Source organism: Brienomyrus brachyistius, chromosome 4 (assembly GCF_023856365.1).
Source record: "Brienomyrus brachyistius isolate T26 chromosome 4, BBRACH_0.4, whole genome shotgun sequence".
NCBI lineage: Eukaryota > Metazoa > Chordata > Actinopteri > Osteoglossiformes > Mormyridae > Brienomyrus > Brienomyrus brachyistius.
Genome location: NC_064536.1, coordinates 14973570 through 14994954, shown reverse-complemented (window position 1 = coordinate 14994954; position 21385 = coordinate 14973570). Strand labels below are relative to the sequence as shown.

The 21385-nt window shown below is 46.1% G+C and overlaps 1 protein-coding gene and 2 long non-coding RNA genes across 3 annotated transcripts in view; 2 read left to right on the top strand and 1 right to left on the bottom strand.

The window, feature by feature from the left end:
* Window positions 1–9428, bottom strand: part of LOC125739972 (uncharacterized) — a 188638-nt gene extending 179210 nt beyond the window's left edge. Inside the window, exon 1 of the long non-coding RNA XR_007397403.1 lies at window positions 9399–9428. This is a non-coding gene — a long non-coding RNA (uncharacterized LOC125739972). The remainder of the gene's footprint in view (window positions 1–9398) is intronic.
* LOC125739963 (uncharacterized) overlaps window positions 1–21385 on the top strand; it is a 305354-nt gene that overhangs the window by 258322 nt on the left and 25647 nt on the right. The window contains exons 21-25 of the mRNA XM_049010567.1: window positions 2690–2750; window positions 2927–3155; window positions 3614–5342; window positions 6540–6713; window positions 7169–7342. Coding sequence (XP_048866524.1) covers window positions 2690–2750; window positions 2927–3155; window positions 3614–5342; window positions 6540–6713; window positions 7169–7342 — 2367 coding nt within the window. The remainder of the gene's footprint in view (window positions 1–2689; window positions 2751–2926; window positions 3156–3613; window positions 5343–6539; window positions 6714–7168; window positions 7343–21385) is intronic.
* LOC125739976 (uncharacterized) lies at window positions 13227–19330 on the top strand. Its single transcript, XR_007397408.1, has 3 exons — window positions 13227–13267; window positions 18378–18565; window positions 18908–19330. It is a non-coding gene; the product is annotated as an uncharacterized LOC125739976 (long non-coding RNA).

The following is a 21385-nucleotide window of genomic DNA, read 5'->3' as shown; positions in this document are numbered from 1 at the left end:
ATACCCCTCCCCTATAGTCTGACTGACCTGTACTGACCTGTACTGGCCAGCTAATAAACACGTAGCATCCGGATTCACAATATAAAGTTCAGGACTGAGACTCTAGAATTCAGAATTCTTATCACTGATCGGACTCTTCCCTGGGAGAATAGACCAGCAGATCGATTTCTGAAAATTATCCAGTGACTAACAGGACGACACGTTGCAGTTTGCTGAGAAGAGCCCTTAAGCCTGGTCTCACTGCATCCCTGGGATTGGCCAGCATGTCCCTGGCAAAGTATCCAGTTGGATTTTACAGGACCAGTCAAAGGGGCCAAGCTACTGGTGGCTGTGGAGACACATTCAACGTGGTCAGAGGTGGCTGTTATGTCAACTGTCACCTCTGAACAGATATGAAGGAGATGTTATGCCGCTTAATATTAAAATAAAAGTAAATTTAAAAAAAAAAAAGTAAAATCAACTTGATATATATGAGAAGGTGTTACTTGCCAGTTGTTGAAACTTCAAATGCAGTGGGTGTAAAACAGTGAAATTACAATCACATTAATGGATATAAGTTGCTGAGTCAGAAGATATATTTTCTATATTTTACATCTGTTATAGCTGCCCACGAAACCAAGGCTAGTGTGTACCTCATTCTCAAAATGCGTTAAAAATCTGAGAGATACTAATACTCAGCTTCTTATAACAGATCTGTCAGGCCCCCAGGGGTGGCACAGGAGCAGTCGAATATCACAGTCAGACCAGGCTGCTTAACCTCATAACAAGCTCCCGAAGTTGTGAAGTATTGTTGCCATTCCCGATGACATTTGCTAAGCATTTCTCTGTCTCGTGTCTTGCCCTCCTGCCCTGCCTGTCTCTCCGTGTCCTGCTGTCGTACCTGCCCTGCTTCCCCGGTCGTCTCTGTCTGCCTGCCCTGCCTGCTTTCCCTGCCCTGCTTCCCCTGTCGTCTCTGTCTGCCTGCCCTGCCTGCTTTCCCTGCCCTGCTTCCCCGGTCGTCTCTGTCTGCCTGCCCTGCCTGCTTTCCCTGCCCTGCTTCCCCTGTCGTCTCTGCCTGCCTGCCCTGCCTGCTTTCCCTGCCCTGTCGTCCTGATCTGCCTCCATCCTGATTCCTGCCCTGTCGTCTCCATGTCTCGTCTGTCTTCGTAGGACTGACACACCGGCTTTCGACCCGACTATCCGCCTGCCTTATCCCTTGGGCTTTTGGTGCAACCAGCTTTAAAATAAATAGATCAGCCTCCTGCATTTCAGGGTCTGCCTCATCTCCGTGCATTCAGCGTTACAAGATCATTATGAATGCACAGGCTACTTAATCATTCTTTCTTTTATTTCATTGTTTTTTACTAAACAGGGGATGGGAAATAAAATTGCTGAATTAAAAGGTAGTTGCTGCAGAGCAGATTACCTTCTCTGGGGGGCCTGGCTGACATGGGTAGGGGCCCCTATGTGGGCAATTCCAGCTCCTTTTTGGAGCCGAAAGAGAAACGAGAGGGAATTTAAGATAAGATAAGATAAGAAAAAACTTTATTTATCCCGAGGGAAATTCTTTTGTCCTTTACACGCTCAGTGCAACAATAGGAATAAAGGTAAGGTGAAGAAAATAATAGTGCAAAATAACTATGAGTGATACTGTATTGTAACTATATAAATACACATAAATACTCATAGTCTGTAAAAAGTTAAAAAAGAAAAAACTATAACTAAGCTATAACAAACATAATAAAATAGATTATTAGTGCAAGTGTAATGAAAAGTGACTAAGTGTTTGTGCCTTGAATAATTGCAAAAGCAGCATGTGATGATGGATAAAACCATCGATAACAAACAGAGGAGTAATATTGCACGATCCAAATGAGTCTTAATGACAGATTCTGAAAAGGTCATCTACAGAATGAGGAAGAGTTATACAGTCTTATTGCCACCGGTAGAAAGGATTTCCTGTGGCGTTCGGTTCTGCATTTGGAGGCAGTTAGTCTTTTGCTGTGGGAGCTCTGATGACCCATCATGGCTGCGTACATGGGGTGGGAGAGGTTGTCCATGATGCTGAGAAGCTTTTTCAGCATTCTCCTCTCAGACACCTCCGCCAGGTTCTCCAGTCTGACCCCCAGGACAGAACCAGCCTTTTTAATCAGCTCAGAACCAGCCTTTTTAATCAGCTATTAACACGAGGGAACATCCAAAACATGCTAATCAAAGTGCGGGATGTCAGCAGTGTGGGGTGTCACAATGGATGCCAGTTACATCTATTTAAATACAAATGTAGGTTATTATTCCCCCAAGCAGCAGCAGTGGTGGTCAGTGTCAGTGCAGGACCTTTGTCTTTCCATAAAATGCCTATTTTAGCGGCGGCACAGAGGGCAGCGCTGTGGCTTCACCCCCCCCAGAGTTGGAGGCTGAGCCCCCTGTCTGTCTGCAGCTGCTCGCTCTCCCTCTATCACATGGGTTTCCTCCTGCCGTCCAAAAACACGTGTTTAGGCTACTTTCTAAATTCCCCATGACATATGACAGCCTCTGTGTGTCTGTGCCCTGTGATGGACTAGAATCCCCCCCCACCCACCCCAGGGTGAAACCCTATCTTAGGCCTTCTGCTGTCTGAAGTAGACACCCCCACCCTGCCCCCAAACCGGGATAAGTGGCTGGAGGATGGATGGATGGATTAATGGATGGATATTTTTTGTTTTATTCACAGGGACCAGGTGAAAAAGTCTAATGCACACCCAGATAAAGGAGACTTATCATCCATCTTCAAGGTGCATTTATTACTGAAGTATATTTTCTAAAATTTTATCTAAATTGACGTACATCTTCTACAGATAATTAGTTGATCCTGTCAAAGTGTGGATACTTACAACTAATTCACAAATAAAATAATAAAATGATATGATGCCCGGAGTGATAATAATTAAACTGTAACTGTTCATTTCAGTTACTGGAGAAAAAAGCTCAAATGTTTCTGAAGGATGAGCTGATGAAATTCCAAAGGTACCTGGATCAGTATGACCCAGAATGCTCTGAGCCTCAGCTGGAGGAGGACAATGACCTGGACAGTGATGGTCAGATGCAGAAGACCTGTGGTAGAGAGGGAGCTCTGAAGATCACACTGTACATCCTGAGGACCATGGAGCAGAATGATCTCGCTGACATGCTGGAGAAGAGTAAGAGCTGTACCTCATCCAGTGTGTGTTTGATTTGCCACAGAGAAATAGTTTATAAAAAAATGTGTATTAAATTTCAGTTTATCATTTGATGTAATTTGATTGTTAGTGGTTAGCACCGCTGCCTCACAGTGAGAAGTTCCTGGGTTTGGTCACAGGTCCTTACTGTGTGAAGTTCGCACGCTCTCCCCGTGTTCACATGGGTTTTCACTGGGGGCTCAGGTTTCCTCCCACAGTCCACAACCATGCAGGATAAGTTGATTGGTGTGTCTAAATTGGCCCTCTAGTTGTGTGCATATGAGTGTATGTGCCCTGTGGTGTGTTGTGCTGCCCAGGGTTGGTTCCTGCCTGTTTCCAGGATGGGTTCCAGTCTCCCCATGACCCCAGTTGGGATTAAGCAGCTTTAGAAAATGGAGAGATGGAGTTTAAAAAATTTTTTTTTTCTCATTTCATTTCAGGGCATCTTCTGTTGCAATGTCAGCGTAGAATCAAATGTAACCTGAAGCAAAAGTTTGAGTGTGTATTTCAAGGGAAAGCTAAGGAAGGACAGCCAACACTTCTCAAAGAGATTTACACAGAACTCTACATAACTGAAGGTGGGACTGGAGAAGTCAATGATGAACATGAAGTGAGACAGATTGAAACAGCATCCAAGAAAAGGCGAACAGAAGATACTACAGTCAAGTGCAATGATATATTTAAACCCTTATGTGGGCGTGAGACACCTATCAGAACTGTACTCACTAAAGGGGTGGCAGGTATCGGGAAAACAGTCTCTGTGCAGAAAGTTATTCTTGACTGGGCAGAAGGAGAAGCAAACCAGGACATTCACTTCATATTTGCTCTTCCTTTCCGGGACCTGAATTTGATTAAGGGTGAATACAGTCTGATTGATCTGCTTCACCACTTTCTCCCAGAACTGAAATCATTTAAATCCGCTGAACTGTTTAGGTACAAAGTTTTGTTGATCTTTGATGGTCTGGATGAGTGTCGCCTTCCTCTAGATTTTCAGAACAATGAGAGTTGGTTTGATGTAACAAAAAAAACGTCACTGGATGTGCTGTTGACTAACCTCATTAAGGGGAATCTGCTTCCATCAGCTCTCCTCTGGATAACCTCCCGGCCAGCAGCAACCAATCAGATACCTGCTGAGTGTGTCCACCAGGTGACAGAGATACGAGGTTTCAATGATGCCCAGAAGGAGGAATATTTCAGGAAGAGATTTAGTGATCAGAGCCTGGCCAGCAGGATTATCACACATGTGAAATCATCAAGGAGCCTCTTCATCATGTGCCACATACCTGTGTTCTGCTGGATTTCAGCCACTGTTCTTGAGAGTCTTTTTAGTGAGTCTGACAGTGGAGAATTTCCAAGGACTCTGACTGAAATGTATACACACTTCCTGATCTTTCAGACGAGTTTAAAAAATGACAAGTATATGAAAAAACATAAAATCAAGCTTAATAAATGGACTAAATCTGGGAAGAAATTCCTTTTAAAACTTGGCAAACTGGCTTTTCATAACCTTGAGAAAGGCAATCTCATATTTTATGAACAAGATCTGACAGAGAATGGCATTGATGTCACAGAGGCTGCAGTTTACTCTGGAGTGTGCACAGAAGTCTTTAAAGAGGAGTATGGGTTGTACCAGGAGAAGGTGTACTGCTTTGTGCATCTGAGCATCCAGGAGTATCTTGCTGCTTTATACATGTTTCTGTCAAACTCATCAGCTGACCTGCTGAAGACTGCAGTGGATGAAGCATTAAGGAGCAAGAATGGACACTTGGACCTCTACCTCCGCTTCCTCCTTGGCCTCTCAACAGACTCCAGTAAGAGTCTGTTAAAAAGGCTACTGGGCCAGACAAGAACCAGTTCACATAACAGTAAGAAAACAGCTCAATATATCAAGAAGAAAATACAAGAGAATTTATCTGCAGAAAGGACCATCAACCTGTTCCACTGTCTGAATGAAATGGGTGACAATTCTCTAATAAAGGAAGTACAAAGATACCTGAGTTCAGGAAGCCTTTCAGCAGCAGACCTCTCACCTACACAGTGGTCAGCTCTGGCCTTTGTGTTACTGATGTCAGATAAGGAGCTGAATGTGTTTGATCTGAAGAAATACATCAGATCAGATGAAGGTCTTCAGAGGCTGCTGCCTGTGATCAAGAAATCTAGGACAGCTCTGTAAGTGATCTTACATCCATCTGTTGCTAAAGAAGTACAGATGTTATTCATGATTCTGCTTTTATCAAAACAATTAGAGTGTATTTATAACAACCACCTAGGAATTCTTTCTAATTTTATATACTGTAGGATATATATATATATCTTTTAACATCCTTGGTGTGGTGTGTGGTCCAGTGGGTTCGGACTCTATGCCTGTGGTCAGAAGGTCACTGGTTTAAATACCTGGCCGACAGAGTGATGCTGGTTTTGGACCTTTGAGCAAGGCCTTTACCCCCCAGCTTCAGGGGGCTGGATGCTGGCCAACCCTGCACTCTGACCTGTATGTGTGTGTCAGAGAGAGCAAGATCAGAGAGGCGACAGCACTATTTTACCAGGGGGGTGAATAAAGCATCACTATTTCATCCCTATCTGACAGGATTGATAATCGTCTGATTAGTATTTTGGAAATTCAACAGGTTCTCAGGTACAGAAACTCAGAAAATAAGGATTTCAGTCATGGTGTCAGCAATTCAAAAGTCATATAAAGAAATAATAATTAAAAAAACTTAAGCTTTTCTTGACATTCAGATCTCACATAAACTCACACACACACACACACACACACACACACACACACACACACACACACACACACACACACACACACATATCCCTGGCAGGAACTGAACCCAAAACCCTAGAACCCCTGGGTCGGCTGTAGTGCTGATCACTGACCCCCAGCGCTGCTCAGAGCTTTATAAAAAAATCTTATGCATATATTACAGAGTCTCAGGGTAACTCACCTTGTATGGTCATTAAAATGCAGGTTCCTCTCAGCTGGGGAGTCTCAAGAAAAAACTATTTGTATTGCTGACTAGGACAGGGAAACAACAAAATATCTGATATATTTAAATTTCCCAGGTAATGAATGTATTTTAGAGCATGTTCACTCTCATAGCCTTATTCAAACTGGCTCTGTAAGACAATACAGAACAGGATTTGGGAATGTATGACTTATGAAAATGTACCGCAAATAGAGAAAATACACTGTAAACTCACAGGAGAAGCTGTATTGTACCGACATCTATTCATCTGAGTAAGTATATACTTCATCATTTGTTGTATTTTAAAAGTAAAAATGTTTATTTTGATATTTTATTTGGTATACCTGTGTGTGGTGTATGTATTTATGTCTTAAGATGTTTCCTTTTCCAGCCTGAACAGCTGTAGACTCACAGAGAAATGCTGTGAAGTGTTGGCTTCAGCTCTCAGATCAAACTCCTCTCAGCTTAGAGAGCTGGACCTGACTGACAATGACCTGCAGGATTCAGGGGTGAAGCTGCTCTCTGCTGGACTGGGGGATTCACACTGTAAACTGGAGATACTGAGGTCAGTATTACTGGGTATTCCACACTGTAAACTGGGGATACTGATGTCAGTATTACTCGATCTTTATTCCATACTGTAATCAGTAATTATTGAAATATTTAGGACAATGCAGAACGGGATTTCGGAATGCATGACTTATGACAATGTACAGCAAATAGCCAAAGTCATGGAAAACTCACAGGAGAAACTGTATTGTAGCAAAATCTGCTCATCTGTGCACATTGATCCAATCCTGATCCACTAGACTTTTCATGGTATCTGTGCTTTGAATTGAAAGTAGTCACATTATTCTTCATGACAAGAAACATGAGGAACATGAGCAGATTGTCTAGTTCCTTTTGAAGTATATGCTGCCTCACTTATTGTATTTAAAAGTAAAAATGTTTATTTTGATATTTTATTTGATATACCTGTGTGTGGTGTATGTATTTATGTCTTAATACGTCCTTTTCCAGCCTGAACAGCTGTAGACTCACAGAGAAATGCTGTGAAGTGTTGGCTTCAGCTCTCAGATCAAACTCCACTCAGCTGAGTGAGCTGGACCTGAGTGACAATGACCTGCAGGATTCAGGAGTGAAGCTGCTCTCTGCTGGACTGGGAGATTCACACTGTAAACTGGAGATACTGAGGTCAGTTTTACTCTTTATTCTACACTGAAATTATTGAAATATTTATTGGAGTTGTCACATTTACTTAAATGTAATACTGGTGAAGTGATCTTATCTATTGGAACTATTTTGTCTGTCCCTCTGCAGGCTGTCAGGCTGTAGAGTCACAGAAGAAGGCTGTTCTTCCCTGGCTTCAGGTCTGAGGTCAAACCCCTCACACCTGAGAGAGCTGGACCTGAGCTACAATCACCCAGGAGACTCAGGAGTGAAGCTGCTCTCTGCTTTACTGGAGGATCCCAAATGTAAACTAGAGAAATTGAAGTGAGTATAGAATGTGTGTCTGCACCTGCAGTGTATGTGGAGAAAATGCAACAATTAAATAAATGGATCCACCTGTACTATGTCATTCTGCTTCTGCTGTAGTGTGGACCACAGTGGAGAGTGCAGGACCAGACCAGACTTACATAAATGTAAGTTTGTTAGCATGTTTTTATTTTTTATATCATTAATACTACTTCATGGTAGCATTCACACAATTATTGTTATGTGTGCTTTTTTCCTTTTTTATTTAAAAAGGCTGGTTTAGGTTTAAAGATGACTACTTTCTTAAATAAAAACAGTAGTCTGGGAACTTCTGTAGAAATACATTATGTATTCACAGGCTGGGGGGGTCAGACCAGCACATCCTTCGTACCCGACTATCACTCATGTTTCCTACTACTCGCGCACCGCACTCCCTCTCTTTCTCTCCTCCTCTCCCTCCCTCCCTCCTGCTCTGCACCTGTACACCGTCAGCACGCGCACCCCAGCCCCTCCCTACGATTAACCTGATGGTATGAAACTTGTCTGCCTCAGCACATGATTGGTCGCGCGGCTCGCACTCCGTTAACACAGACTTCAGTCATAGTCAGAGCAGCATGGTGCGCTCGACCGTCGAGGCGTTTTTTTTAATATAAGAATGTCTCTCGGTCCGGATCCGGATCTTTTGATCGGCTCGTTCGCGACCGACACATCGTTAGTCGGTGCTGAACGCTGCTGGAGGGAGGTATGTGTCCGAAGTGGTTTGAAGGAAGTTCTTATTTTGAAGTAAATTCAGATTAACGTTTAGTGGTACTCTTTGGGGTACAGTTTCATATTTAACGTGTTTGATGAATGCTGTTTATAATATTGTTTTCCTGTAATTAAGCCCGTTATTTTCCCACGCGCAGCATTTCGGCGCGTTTTCCCGCCGGCGTCGCGCGGCCGTCCGACATTTCCTGAGCTATTTCACATACTTTAATTCCTGCTTCGTTAGGGGACGCTGTGCTGTGTTTATATTCTATGTATCGTACAGAATAATAGAGCGCAGACTAAAGTGCAGTTCGGTCCCCAGCGAGTCTCACAGTCTCACATAGGTACATTGGGAATAAAATGTGTGTATTGGAGCGAGTTCTGCGTTAGTGAGTGTGTGAGGTGTGACAGTGATAATGATGGAGATGCTGGGCTTCGTCATGGGATTAATCGCTCTTCCTCTTGCCTACAGACTCCTGCCAGCTGACGCTGGACCCCAACACTGCATACAGATACCTGTCTCTGTCAGAGGGGAACAGGAAGGTGACAGTGGGGGCAGAGCAGCCATATCCTGATCATCCAGATAGATTTGACTGGTGGCTCCAAGTTCTGTGCAGAGAGAGTCTGACTGGTCGCTGTTACTGGGAGGCTGAGTGGAGTGGAAATGGAGCCTGGATAGGAGTGACTTATAAAGGAATCGGGAGGAAAGGAGACAGTGCTGACTGTGGGCTTGGATTCTATTACAAGTCATGGAGCCTGTACTGTGATCCTGACAGTTACTCTGTCCGGCACAATAATAAACAGACTGACATACCCATAGAGCCCTCAGGCTCCCGCAGAGTAGGAGTGTATCTGGACTGGGGGGCTGGTGCTCTGTCCTTCTACAGAGTCTCCTCTGATGGACTGACCCTCCTGTACAGATTCACCTCCTCATTCACTGAACCCCTCTATCCAGGGTTTGGGGTGAACTCCTCCGTGTCGCTGTGCATGCTGGGATAGCTCACTGTGCTGGAGGAATCATTTTTACCTTATCAGAGTCACATGTCGCTGCTTCTCGTCAAAAAGGTAAAATCTCTGCTTTTTGACCAGTATAACCATATTTACTGTCTGATGTGTGACGTATGTTAGACAAAAATAAATGGGTTTGGCAAACTGAACAAACACAGGAAGTTTTTCTCTCTGATTAAAATGTAATCCTGATGATTTATTTTTTTTATTTTTTTTTTGGGGGGGGGGGGGGGGTTCCTCTCCCGTTATATGTAAATTTTATATGTTTCTCTAAATATATTATTATATATTGTATTTGTTACCTGTACACCGACAATAAAGGCTTCCTGTTGTATCCTATTAATGTCCTGGTTCAGCGCAGCTCAAAGCATAACTGAGGTGAATGAGTAACATAAATCATATAATACAATTAAATAAATGCACTTTAATGTAAATGAACATAAACAATTAGATTAAATCAGTATATATTATAACCATGTAAAAGACGGGAGACATAACTGCGCATAGCCATAGAGTTAAAAAGCAAAATAACATAAATAAATCACATTAATAACACGTTATATTGAATGATCAAAATACAAGCAGGAATAAATTTTTCTTAATTAAAATGGTGAACTTCTAACTCTACCTGACAATCGACAAGCTAGTTAGCGAACGGCGTCTCTCTCACGCCTGTTAGTGTTAAAACACGGGAGAAGAATCATTAAAAGCAAACCAAGTGTTTTCTACCTAAATAAACAATTTCACAAGTAATTAAAAATAAAGCGTAACACATTTTTACTTCTCACAGAAAAATATGGTTTAAGACGGCAGAACCCCGCGTCCGCCCCCTACTGCCGTCCTGAGGTAACTGCGGGCTTCCAGTCGATCGCAGCATGTGAGACCCTGCGTTCCCTACGTCCCTATAACAACACGTCAGATATGGGTAACGGGTACAGTCATTATTTAACGTACAACAAAATATTAATATGATAAAAAATATTCTAAAATAAAAGTTTAAAAAATGACCATATTTAGGAACAGCGAGAATGGACAGTTAAGTTGATTTGTTATTCTGACTGCAGCCTTTCTATTTGTTTTTAAGATTAATGAGGATAACATTCTGATTTCACTACATGCCTGATCATGAATGATGCACTGTATGTGATTCCAAATGACCAAAAAAGCAAATAATCTCTTTTTTAGGAATCCTGATTTACTTTATATTTTAGGTTAAGTTTCTCCTTTTTAATCCACACAATTTAGGAATAAGATTATCAGCCACAATGTGTCCCACAATACACTCACAGTGGCATTGCAGCAATACAGATATAGCCCTGAACACAGTGGAAAGGTGGATTCTTACTCTGACGTCCCTCCCCTTCCTCTGGTGACGAGCTCCACATTCCGTGCTGCTGCCTCTGCTGGTGGCTTGTTTGGTACAAACAGTGACACACATGCAAAGAGAAAGTTTTATCCATCAGATAACACAAAGACAGACGTTTCTTATTTCAGAACCACACAGCTGTGGAGTTCTGTCCTGTTACTGTGACAAACACACATTTCTTCTCCTTCACAGACACATATACACACATTTCTGTTCCTTCAGTAATATACAGATATTACTAGTCCTCCATGCACACACACACACACACACACACATACACACACACATACACACACACACACACACACACATACACACACACACACATACACACACACACACACACAACTTCCATCCACATGCAGAGATCTCCAGTACGGCACTGACTCTCATTGAGATGCCATCAGGCTACACGATGGTAACTTCATCCATACGAAGAGAAATTTCACATTCAGCGCTGAAGGGCTTCCCACACACCAGCAGCACAGGTGTAGGAGCCTTTGAGAAGCTCATAACAAATACAGTATCTGGCATGAATATATGACATTTACAATGTGGTGTCGAATCACTCTCCATTATATTTACTGTCTACAATGGCAGAGTAATGTTGATTCTATTGCATCTAAAGAATGACATTATTTTGATGTTATTTTGCAGTTAATGGTTCAATCAGTAACTTTTACAGAAGTAACTTTGTCATATTTGCTGAAACTGTTACTGTGTTCTGACAGAAGGACAGCACTGTGAACCCCTCCCCTAACGGGAGGTGCGGCTTCGAGCACGGCCTGTGTGCCTGGGAGCCCAGCAGCATGGGGGCCCCCGGGGCCGAGTAGGTGAGGCAGGGTGGCCTAATAAATAAAAAATATATAAAAAATAGAAGAATCGCTGGATAAAGTTCACAGTGCTAAATGACTTACAGTAAGAGTTGGATATGAATATGATATGAATATGGGGTCAGATTAACTTGAGCTTTTCGCATTGTTCAAGAGTCTGATTGCCTGAGGGAAAAAGCTTTTCGTCAGTATTGTGGTGCGTAACTTTATGCTCCTGTAGCGTCTTCCCGAGGGGAGGGGTGTGAACACGATGTGTTGGGGGTGTGTATTGTCTTTGATGATGTTCTGGGCCCTCTTGATGACCCTGCTGTCATAGATGTCCTGCAGAGAGGGGAAGGTTGTTCCAGAAATGTACAGTGCAGTTTGTTTGACATACCAAATTTCCTCAGCTTCCTCAGGAAGTACAGTCTTTTGTGCGCCTGGTTGATGAGTTGTGTATTAGAACGGTTTCCACTCTCTCCACTTCGGCCTTACAGATACAAATAGGAGTGTGCTGCAACTTCTTTATCCTTAGGTTAATGATCATCTCCTTCCATAACTGCGAGGCATCCTACCAGCCACCAGGTGGCAGCCTCATCACATACCTGATGCTGTGAGAAATGGGAACATGAAGGATAAAAGAGATCCAGGGGAAAAATTTTTTTTTTTAATATGAATTCAGATTTTGATTTGACAAGAAGCAGAAGTTAGCAGCCCCACATATGTGCTGTCATCTTAGGGCCTCACTGCCCTCAGGTCTTAATAGAGCCGCATGTGTAATGTGAGGGGAATGAGCAAAGGCATAATGTCCTCTACAGAGGATAAAAATGAATTACCGGAAAGCAATGCCAGGCTACCGCACACACACACACACACACACACACACACACACACACACACACACACACACACAGTCATGTAATCATATCTTTCTGGGCACCGCTCATTCATTTCTATGGGAAAAAAATGCTAATGCTAACTATGACAACCTTAACCCCCACCCTGCCCTAACCATAACCATAAGTAACCAAAGAAAATACAAGAGTTTTTGCATTTTTAGTTTTTTCATTGCAGTCACAGATTTTTGCAGTCAGGAAATTGGTCCCCATCAGGTAAAAAAAAAAAATTAGACATTTGGCCCCCACAAAGTAAGGTATACCTGGACCAAATAAACACACACTCAGGGTGATTCAGAAGCACCACTTCACCTACCTGCATGTGTTTTGGACTGTGAGAGGAATGCAGTGCAAACCCAGCGAGTCCATGCAGACTGGACTCCCAACCAGCTGGTGTTACCCACTGAGCGGATGCAATAAGGAAATTAATTAAATGACTTTATTTTCTATAATATTTCAATGGGCAGGTACAGCTCCTATTTCTGTTGAAATGCCTCCCTCCCCAACACAGACCCCTCCTCTCACAATTGCTCCTTTGAGGACCACTCCTGCGGCTGGGTCCAGGCAGCCAGTGATGACCTGGACTGGCAGAGCTGGACCAGACCATCTGTCACCGCTAACACTGGACCCGCGGGGTACCACACCACTGGCTTGGGTCAGCTGAAGGCCATCGTTTGGTTACCTCTTAAGTATCTGGATGTAAAGAAAATCCCATGTCTAACAATTTTATGTACTGCAGGCCATGTGGTTAAACAGCACGCCCCCTTCTGGTCAAACAATGCAGTACATTTTGAACAGTAATTCACAGGAGCAGGTAAGGGATAGGAATTACCCCACAAAGGCTTAGGGGGCCTGGGGGATTCAGACCTGCTCCCCGTCATCATTACCACAAACAAATTTCCACATTTGGCTGTTGACGTTCAAGAAGTAGAACATTATACTAACAATGCAAAGGTTGTGGGTTCAAATCCCCAGGAAGTCAGGTAAACTGTAACCCTTCCCTGTAATGTAAATTGCTTTGGATAAAAGCATCTAGTATTTTAATTGTTCCTTGGGAATGAAAGCTACAGTCCACCATTACTAAGCAGAAGGGCTTAACGTTTAGTGACAAAAAGTTAATTTTAAATTACATGTTATGCCACAGTACTGTACATCATTCAGTAACTGCAGGTCTGATGATTTATGTCACGGGAACGTTCGGCGATCGCGGGCAGAGCGGCGATCGTGCGAGTAAGGAGCAGGCAGGCAAGCGGGATACGGGGAAAACGGGGTTTTAATGAATAACGGGGATCTCACGCGAACAAACATCAGGAAACATCAATGACGGACCAGGGAAACCGGGGAGACCAGGACTTAAATACACAAGACTGATTGACAGCAAACGGAAACAGCTGGGTACAATCCGGGAAACACACGTGGGTAATCAGGGGGCGTGGCACACACGAGGAGCGGACGAGCCGGGCATGACAGAACCCCCCCCCCAAAGGCGCGCTACTCCGGGCGCGCCCAGGAAGGGGGCGACGGACGGGACGAGGCAAAACAGGACCTGAAAAACAAGAACAGAATCAACGCAGGACAGGGAACAGGACCGAGGCACAAAACAGAGCGAGGGACAAGACAAAAGACAAAACCTGACAGAGGGTCGGGAAGGCAGAGAGACAGACCAGGAAGGGAGACACAGCGGGAACAGGAGGAACAAAGGGGCCAGGAGTGCAAGGCGGGTACACCGGGGCACAAGGAACAGAGACGGGCGGAACGAAAGGGCGAGCAGAAAACGAAGGGGCAGGGACAGGCGGGACAAAGGCAGGGGCGCAGGGAGACAAGGAGGGGGAACAAAGGGGAGCCCGAGGGAGCCCCAGCGGGCGACGGGAGGTAGCCGGAGGGGCCGCAGGCGGCCGGGAGGCCGGAGCAGGAGGGGACCGTGGAGGGGCCGAGGAGACAGGGCGAGGGACCCGCGGAGGGGCCAGGGAGGGAGCAGGAGGGAGCACCGGGGAAGGGGACGAGGGAGCTGGAAGGGGCCAAGGCGAAGGCAAGGTGAGGGGGGGAGCCGCCGCAGGCGGCGACGTCCTCCGACGGGCCGAAGGTAAGGGCCCCGCAGGCGACCGAGGAGCCGCCGTCGGGGAACCCCCAGGCGACCGACCAGGCACCGGAGGGGGGAGCGAGGCAGGGCGACGAGGCATCGGAGAGGGACCCGCAGGCGACAGCCGACCCGGAGGGCCAGGACCCGCAGGCGCCAACCGAGCCCCAGCGCAGGCGAGGCAGGGCGAGCCAGGGGGCAGGGTGGGTGGGACCCCAGCCCTGCGTCTGTGTCCCCTTCCCCTGCGGGACACAGACAGGCCAACCCTAGGTCGGGGTCGACGCTGCCGGGGCGAGCGACAAGGGGTCGCAGGAGCGGGGCCAGGGACAGGAGCGGGGCCAGGGACTGGAGCGGGGCCAGGGACTGGAGCGGGGCCAGGGACTGGAGCGGGGCCAGGGACTGGAGCGGGGCCAGGGACTGGAGCGGGGCCAGGGACTGGAGCTGCTGCAGGCGGAGGGGGCGCCTCGGGAGCTGCTGCAGGCGGAGGGGGCGCCTCGGGAGCTGCTGCAGGCGGAGGGGGCGCCTCGGGAGCTGCTGCAGGCGGAGGGGGCGCCTCGGGAGCTGCTGCAGGCGGAGGGGGCGCCTCGGGAGGAACTGGAGCGCGGTCAGGAACTGGAGGCTGCTGCAGTGGGGGCGCCTGCCCGGAAGCTGCAGGCTGCTGCAGTGGGGGCGCCTGCCCGGAAGCTGCAGGCTGCTGCAGTGGGGGCGCCTGCCCGGAAGCTGCAGGCTGCTGCAGTGGGGGCGCCTGCCCGGAAGCTGCAGGCTGCTGCAGTGGGGGCGCCAGGACAGGAACAGGAGCGCGGTCAGGAACAGGAGCACGGTCAGGAACAGGAGCAGGCTGCAGTGGGGGCGCCTGCCCGGGAGCTGCAGCAGGCGGCTGCAGAGGGGGCGCCTGCCCGGGAGCTGCAGCAGGCGGCTGCAGAGGGGGCGCCTGCCCGGGAGCTGCAGCAGGCGGCTGCAGAGGGGGCGCCTGCCCGGGAGCTGCAGCAGGCGGCTGCAGTGGGGGCGCTGGGACAGGAACAGGAGCTGGCTGCAGTGGGGGGCTCCTGCCCGGGAGCTGCAGCAGGCGGCTGCAGTGGGGGCGCCTGCCCGGGAGCTGCAGCAGGCGGCTGCAGTGGGGGCGCCTGCCCGGGAGCTGCAGCAGGCGGCTGCAGAGGGGGCGCCTCTGCAGGAACTGGAGCGCGGTCAGGAACAGGAGGTGGCTGCACGGGAGCGGGGTCCGCCGGCAATGGCGGCTGCACGGGAGCGGGGTCCGCCGGCAATGGCGGCTGCACGGGAGCGGGGTCCGCCGGCAATGGCGGCTGCACGGGAGCTGCAGGTGGCTGCAGTGGGGGCGCCTGCCCTGGAGCTGCAGGTGGCTGCAGTGGGGGCGCCTGCCCTGGAGCTGCAGGTGGCTGCAGTGGGGGCGCCTGCCCTGGAGCTGCAGGTGGCTGCAGTGGGGGCGCCTGCCCTGGAGCTGCAGGTGGCTGCAGTGGGGGCGCCTGCCCTGGAGCTGCAGGTGGCTGCAGTGGGGGCGCCTGCCCTGGAGCTGCAGCAGGCGAAGGGGGCAGCGAAGGCGGCTGCGCAGGCGGCGGCTGCACGGGAGCGGGGTCCGCCGGCAATGGCGGCGACTCGGAAGTCGCAGCCGAGGCTCTCCGGAGTTTGATTAGCCTCCGAGCTCCTCAGCAATTCTCTCCAGATCTGAGTAATGGGATTCTGGAGTGAAGGAGGCCAAGTCCTGCCCCAGCTGTGTGGCGAGTCTTTCCCCCTCCAGGGGGGCCTGTGGGGCCGGTTCTCCCATCACCCTCCAATAAAGCCCCTGGAGGGTGAAGTATCGGTCAGCGAGGACCGCGGGTGGAATGGACGTGGCCCCTTTAAGAAAGTTGGGGACTCGCGGGATGGCTTCCCGCACCGCTCTGGCCCCCCCATTGGCCAGCCGCTCTGACCGGAAGGAACCTCGCTCCGGGGTTGACGGTAGCTCTCTAACGGCCGGCTCCGGATCCTGGAGTTGGAGGGGTTCCTCCTCCTCGCACTCAGTCAGGAGTCCCAGCTTGGCGAGAGAGCAAGCCCCCAGGCGAATGGTTAGCTCCTCCGGCTGCGCTCTCCTCTTCCTTCGCTTCTTTTTGGGGTCCGTCATTCTGTCACGGGAACGTTCGGCGATCGCGGGCAGAGCGGCGATCGTGCGAGTAAGGAGCAGGCAGGCAAGCGGGATACGGGGAAAACGGGGTTTTAATGAATAACGGGGATCTCACGCGAACAAACATCAGGAAACATCAATGACGGACCAGGGAAACCGGGGAGACCAGGACTTAAATACACAAGACTGATTGACAGCAAACGGAAACAGCTGGGTACAATCCGGGAAACACACGTGGGTAATCAGGGGGCGTGGCACACACGAGGAGCGGACGAGCCGGGCATGACAATTTACCTGTATTCGTGATTTATTATAGGTTATTATAGTATATCACCTGTTTTACTCCACTTAGCCCTGTTTTCACTAATCGAAAGAAATCCGAAGAGGATTTTCACTTTTATGAAAAAGAAAGAAAAGCAAAAATAGTCTTTATCATTTGTTTATCAGCGAGCCAAATATAGATATAGGTACTGTATAGGTACAGGTATAGGTATATGTACAGGTAAAGGTATAGGTACCCTATAGGTACAGGTATAGGTATAGGTACTGTATAGGTATACGTATAGGGATACGTATAGGTACTCTATAGGTACAGGTATAGGTACATGTATAGGTATAGGTACAGGTATAGGTATAGGTACTGTATAGGTATACATACAGGGATACGTATAGGTACTCTATAGGTACAGGTATAGGTACATGTATAGGTATAGGTATAGGTATAGGTACTGTATAGGTATACGTACAGGGATACGTATAGGTACTCTATAGGTACAGGTATAGGTATAGATAAAGGTATAGGTATAGATACTGTATAGGTACAGGTGTAGGTATACGTACAGGTATAGGTATAGGTACTCTATAGGTATAGGTACAGGTATGCGCAGCATAATGTCTTTTGCTCAATGACTGACCGCATATATGAGGGTAGTCCAGTAAGATTATAATGGATCTGTCACATATTCTCCTTAAGCATTTAATAGGGCTGAAAAATTCCTATTGCCAAATGACATCGTAGCCATTTTAAAGTCACAGTGCAACACATCACTCACGTGTTTGTGGTTATGCTGGTGTAAACAAGCCTACTGAACTGCCAGTTGGATAAAAATATATCACATATATATAATCATATACGGTACATAATCCTTAATAATGATAATAAACAACAATGTTACTGGTTTATGTATTTACTATACTGTACTTTTATTGCTATTTAAGGCTATACCGTATAGCCTATGGGATGTTCCGCAAAACTGCATATCTCCAATAGCTGGGATAACTTAAGCTAGAGGTCATGATTTTCCAATACAAAATTAAGTAAGGAGCATTCCTATTGGACAATCATAACTTATAACCTAAATTAACCCAGCTAACTGAGAAATCTTGCATTGTGGAACACCCCGTAGGTGTGTTGTAGGCTATGCTACATTGTACGTACATTACTTCTGCTATACATAGGCTGCTTTTTATTATGTTATTGTTATTTTAGGTTTTATGCGTTACTTGGTAAGATTTCGTAGGTTATGTTTTGGTCTGGGAATGCTTGAAGCTTTTTACCATATAAATCAATAGTAATTGATCGTTCACTTTATGCCATTTCGGGTTACAAAAGGTGTCATAAGAACGTTGCACTTTTGGATAGTGGGGGAAGCCTTTACTACATGCTGATACGTGATTATTAAGTGGATTATTGCTGACTTTTCATTTGCCCTTATTTGATGTGGTCTATAGGGAATTACCTACATGTCGAGAGCTCCTCTCCAAGCAGAGTAGGGGATGTGGCCCAGCTGAAGTCCCCTCTGCTGCCACCTGCTGGCCCCCAAGGCTACTGCATCACTTTCTGGTACCACATGTTTGGTGCCACAGTTGGAAGACTAAGTTTATACCTGCAAGAAACTCAGCCCCTACAGAGGACACTGGTAAGGCCAGTCCGCGGTCAAGCCAGGGACGTAGGGGGCAGCTACAGTTAACAAACCGGACACAACAGTCTTTTTAGGTTTTCTACATACAAACAATTATGGTCCCTGTGTCGGGGTCACTAATAGAAAGTAAGCAACTGAAAGGTATATGTCTCAGGGCTTAAAGGAGCCCTCAGCTAACATGTGGGAAAAGTGTGTCACCCAAGGAGGGGGCAGTGATAATGAGCAATTAAAGTTTTTGAGATATTGGCAACTCTGACCAGGATGAGCAGTTAGAGAAGGCTTTGAGTTGCTTCTGCTTCACTAGACCTCCACTCCCACCCCCCATCCCCTCCCCCACAGATGTGGAAGAGGCAGGGCATGCAAAGCGACATGTGGCAGATGACCCAGAGTCATGTGACCCTGCAGGAGGTCCATCAGGTGGTGCGGAGGAACTCTCACGCAGGAAATCTTATGGTAAATGTATATTCCATTCTGAACTTAAAATTAGCTGCATCAAAAACGTTACGGTAGTTTGCAAACCCTACAGACTATTTACAAGGTAATAAAACTTACATACATGTGAATATGTGTGCAGAACAGAGAACAGAAAATCTCCCTCCATGCAGCTGACCAAAGTTGCCAACCCTGCATTTAATTTGGAATGAGAAGTAAAATTCAGTTTTCGACTGAAGCGGCTTATCATTCCTTTGCTTTGTTACTCTGACAAATACAAAACGAATGAATAAACATTATATGTGTCTCTATTTGTGTCTTTTCTAAATAAGACCCACTGCCCATACCCAACTGTAATAGCGATTAAAGTGATCTATTCTTTCAGAATTTATGTTAAAGCAATGTTTTATTTTATCACTGTTAAATCTTTGGAAATACTTAAATTAATAAGCACAAAAACATATGACATTCCGCTCCCGACATTACGTCTCACTCTGTCACAATTAGAGGTTGTCGCTCATACAGTCTGTGCTTTCGTTCGCCCCCTGGTGGTTGGCTGACTTTTGGTTGAGAAGGTGCTTGATTTGATATGCAGCAGAGTCCGCTATTCAAATGTTAATATCGCCGACGATCATCTTAATTTAATCGTGGCAGCCAAAATCGTGATCTTGATTAAAATTTGATTAATTGTGCAGCCCTAGATTCAGCCAGTGAAGGTTTCCAAATGTTTCACGTAATGGGATATTCCTGAAAGCCTCTGTACCAGCAGGTGTAATACCAGATATGGGGGGGGTGATAAAACCATACATTGTACGTGTTTTGTCCATATTCATTTCAGCATTTGATGGATTTGTCATTTCTCACTGCAACTTGTGAAAGTATGGAGTCTGGTCACAGTCAGACACTGGTACGGAGATCAATGATGGACAAATGTGTTGGATGTAATGAGAAGTTCTACAATGTGGTCAAGACATGTCAATGCCCTCCATACATGTATTATGAACTATGAGCAATAAAATAAAGGGAATTACTTTCTATTGTGCTAATCGCACTGCAGTTCTTCATTCTTAGTGCACAGCATGCGAATAGATATCATAGTAGTTCATCTCCATCCATCACTGTAAGCACTTAATCCCAACTGGGGTAGCAGGGGGGACCAGAGACTATCCCAGGAACAAGAGGCACAGGCAGGAACCAACCCGCCGCAGGGAACACAGACACACGGCCAATTTACGCTCAGAAATCAACCTATGCTGCACTCTTTCAGACCATAGGAGAAAACCAGAGTCCCTGGCAGAAACCCACACGAACACAGGGACAGCATGCGAACTCCACTCAGGAAGGATCAGGAGCAAACCCAGGACCTTCTTACTGTGAGGCAGCAGCACTAACCACTGTGCCACTGTGCCACCCTGCAACTGATCTCAAAATGCATAATTAAAAAAATAAAATAATCAATTGGCAGAATGTTTCAGAACATATTTTGAGTAAAAAGTTAATTTGTTACTCTTATGATCTTCAAAGCTTGTTTCAGGAAAAAAGTCATAAAAAATACTGAACTGGACATTCCTCAATTTTCACTGGCCTATTAGCTGGAGAGTAAGACTATGTATTACATTACTCTGAAATTGTATATTACCTTTGCTGTGTTCATTAGATTAAGTGTATTCCAGCTGGAGTCTCTCTTAAGGCATAGAGTACATTACCTCAGGAACAATCTCTTTCAGGTTTACTATTTCATAATAGTTAATCTTGACATTTAAAAAAACCTTCACCAAGCAATAACAAATTGACGATCCTGTTTGCGTTGACTGAGAGGATGGAGGTTCAGAGGCTAGTCAAACTCTCCAGTTCTCATCAAATAATTTAATGTATGTAGAGATGTGACAAGTTAAGTATTTAACTAGAGTGACCACATTTTCAAAGCACCAAAACGGGACACTTGTGTAGCTCGTGTGTGTACATGTGTGATCTCATGCACACGCATAGCGCCCTTCCTCAGTCAGCTAATGACCACTTTGTCTCATCCTCCTCATCATCATCATCATCAGAAAGGGATCAGGGGAATAATCACTTACACAAATAAACACATATTCTGCATCAAATCACTGTACATGTTTCTAAATTGAACTGTTTTGTTTTAAATTGAATTAATGATCATTTGTAAAGTTCCTTTAAACATAACGCAATTAGTAGTGCGTTAACATTCACTGTTGCTGTTTTAAGAAACTTAAGAAAGAAATGTATGTGGATTGTATAAATACTGACTATGGATAAACTCAGGCTATTGAACAGTGTACAAATATTCACTGTTGCTTTCTGGACAAATCCAGTGCATTTTGTTTGTTTCCAAAGGTCCATATTAAATGTTAATTCACTATTATA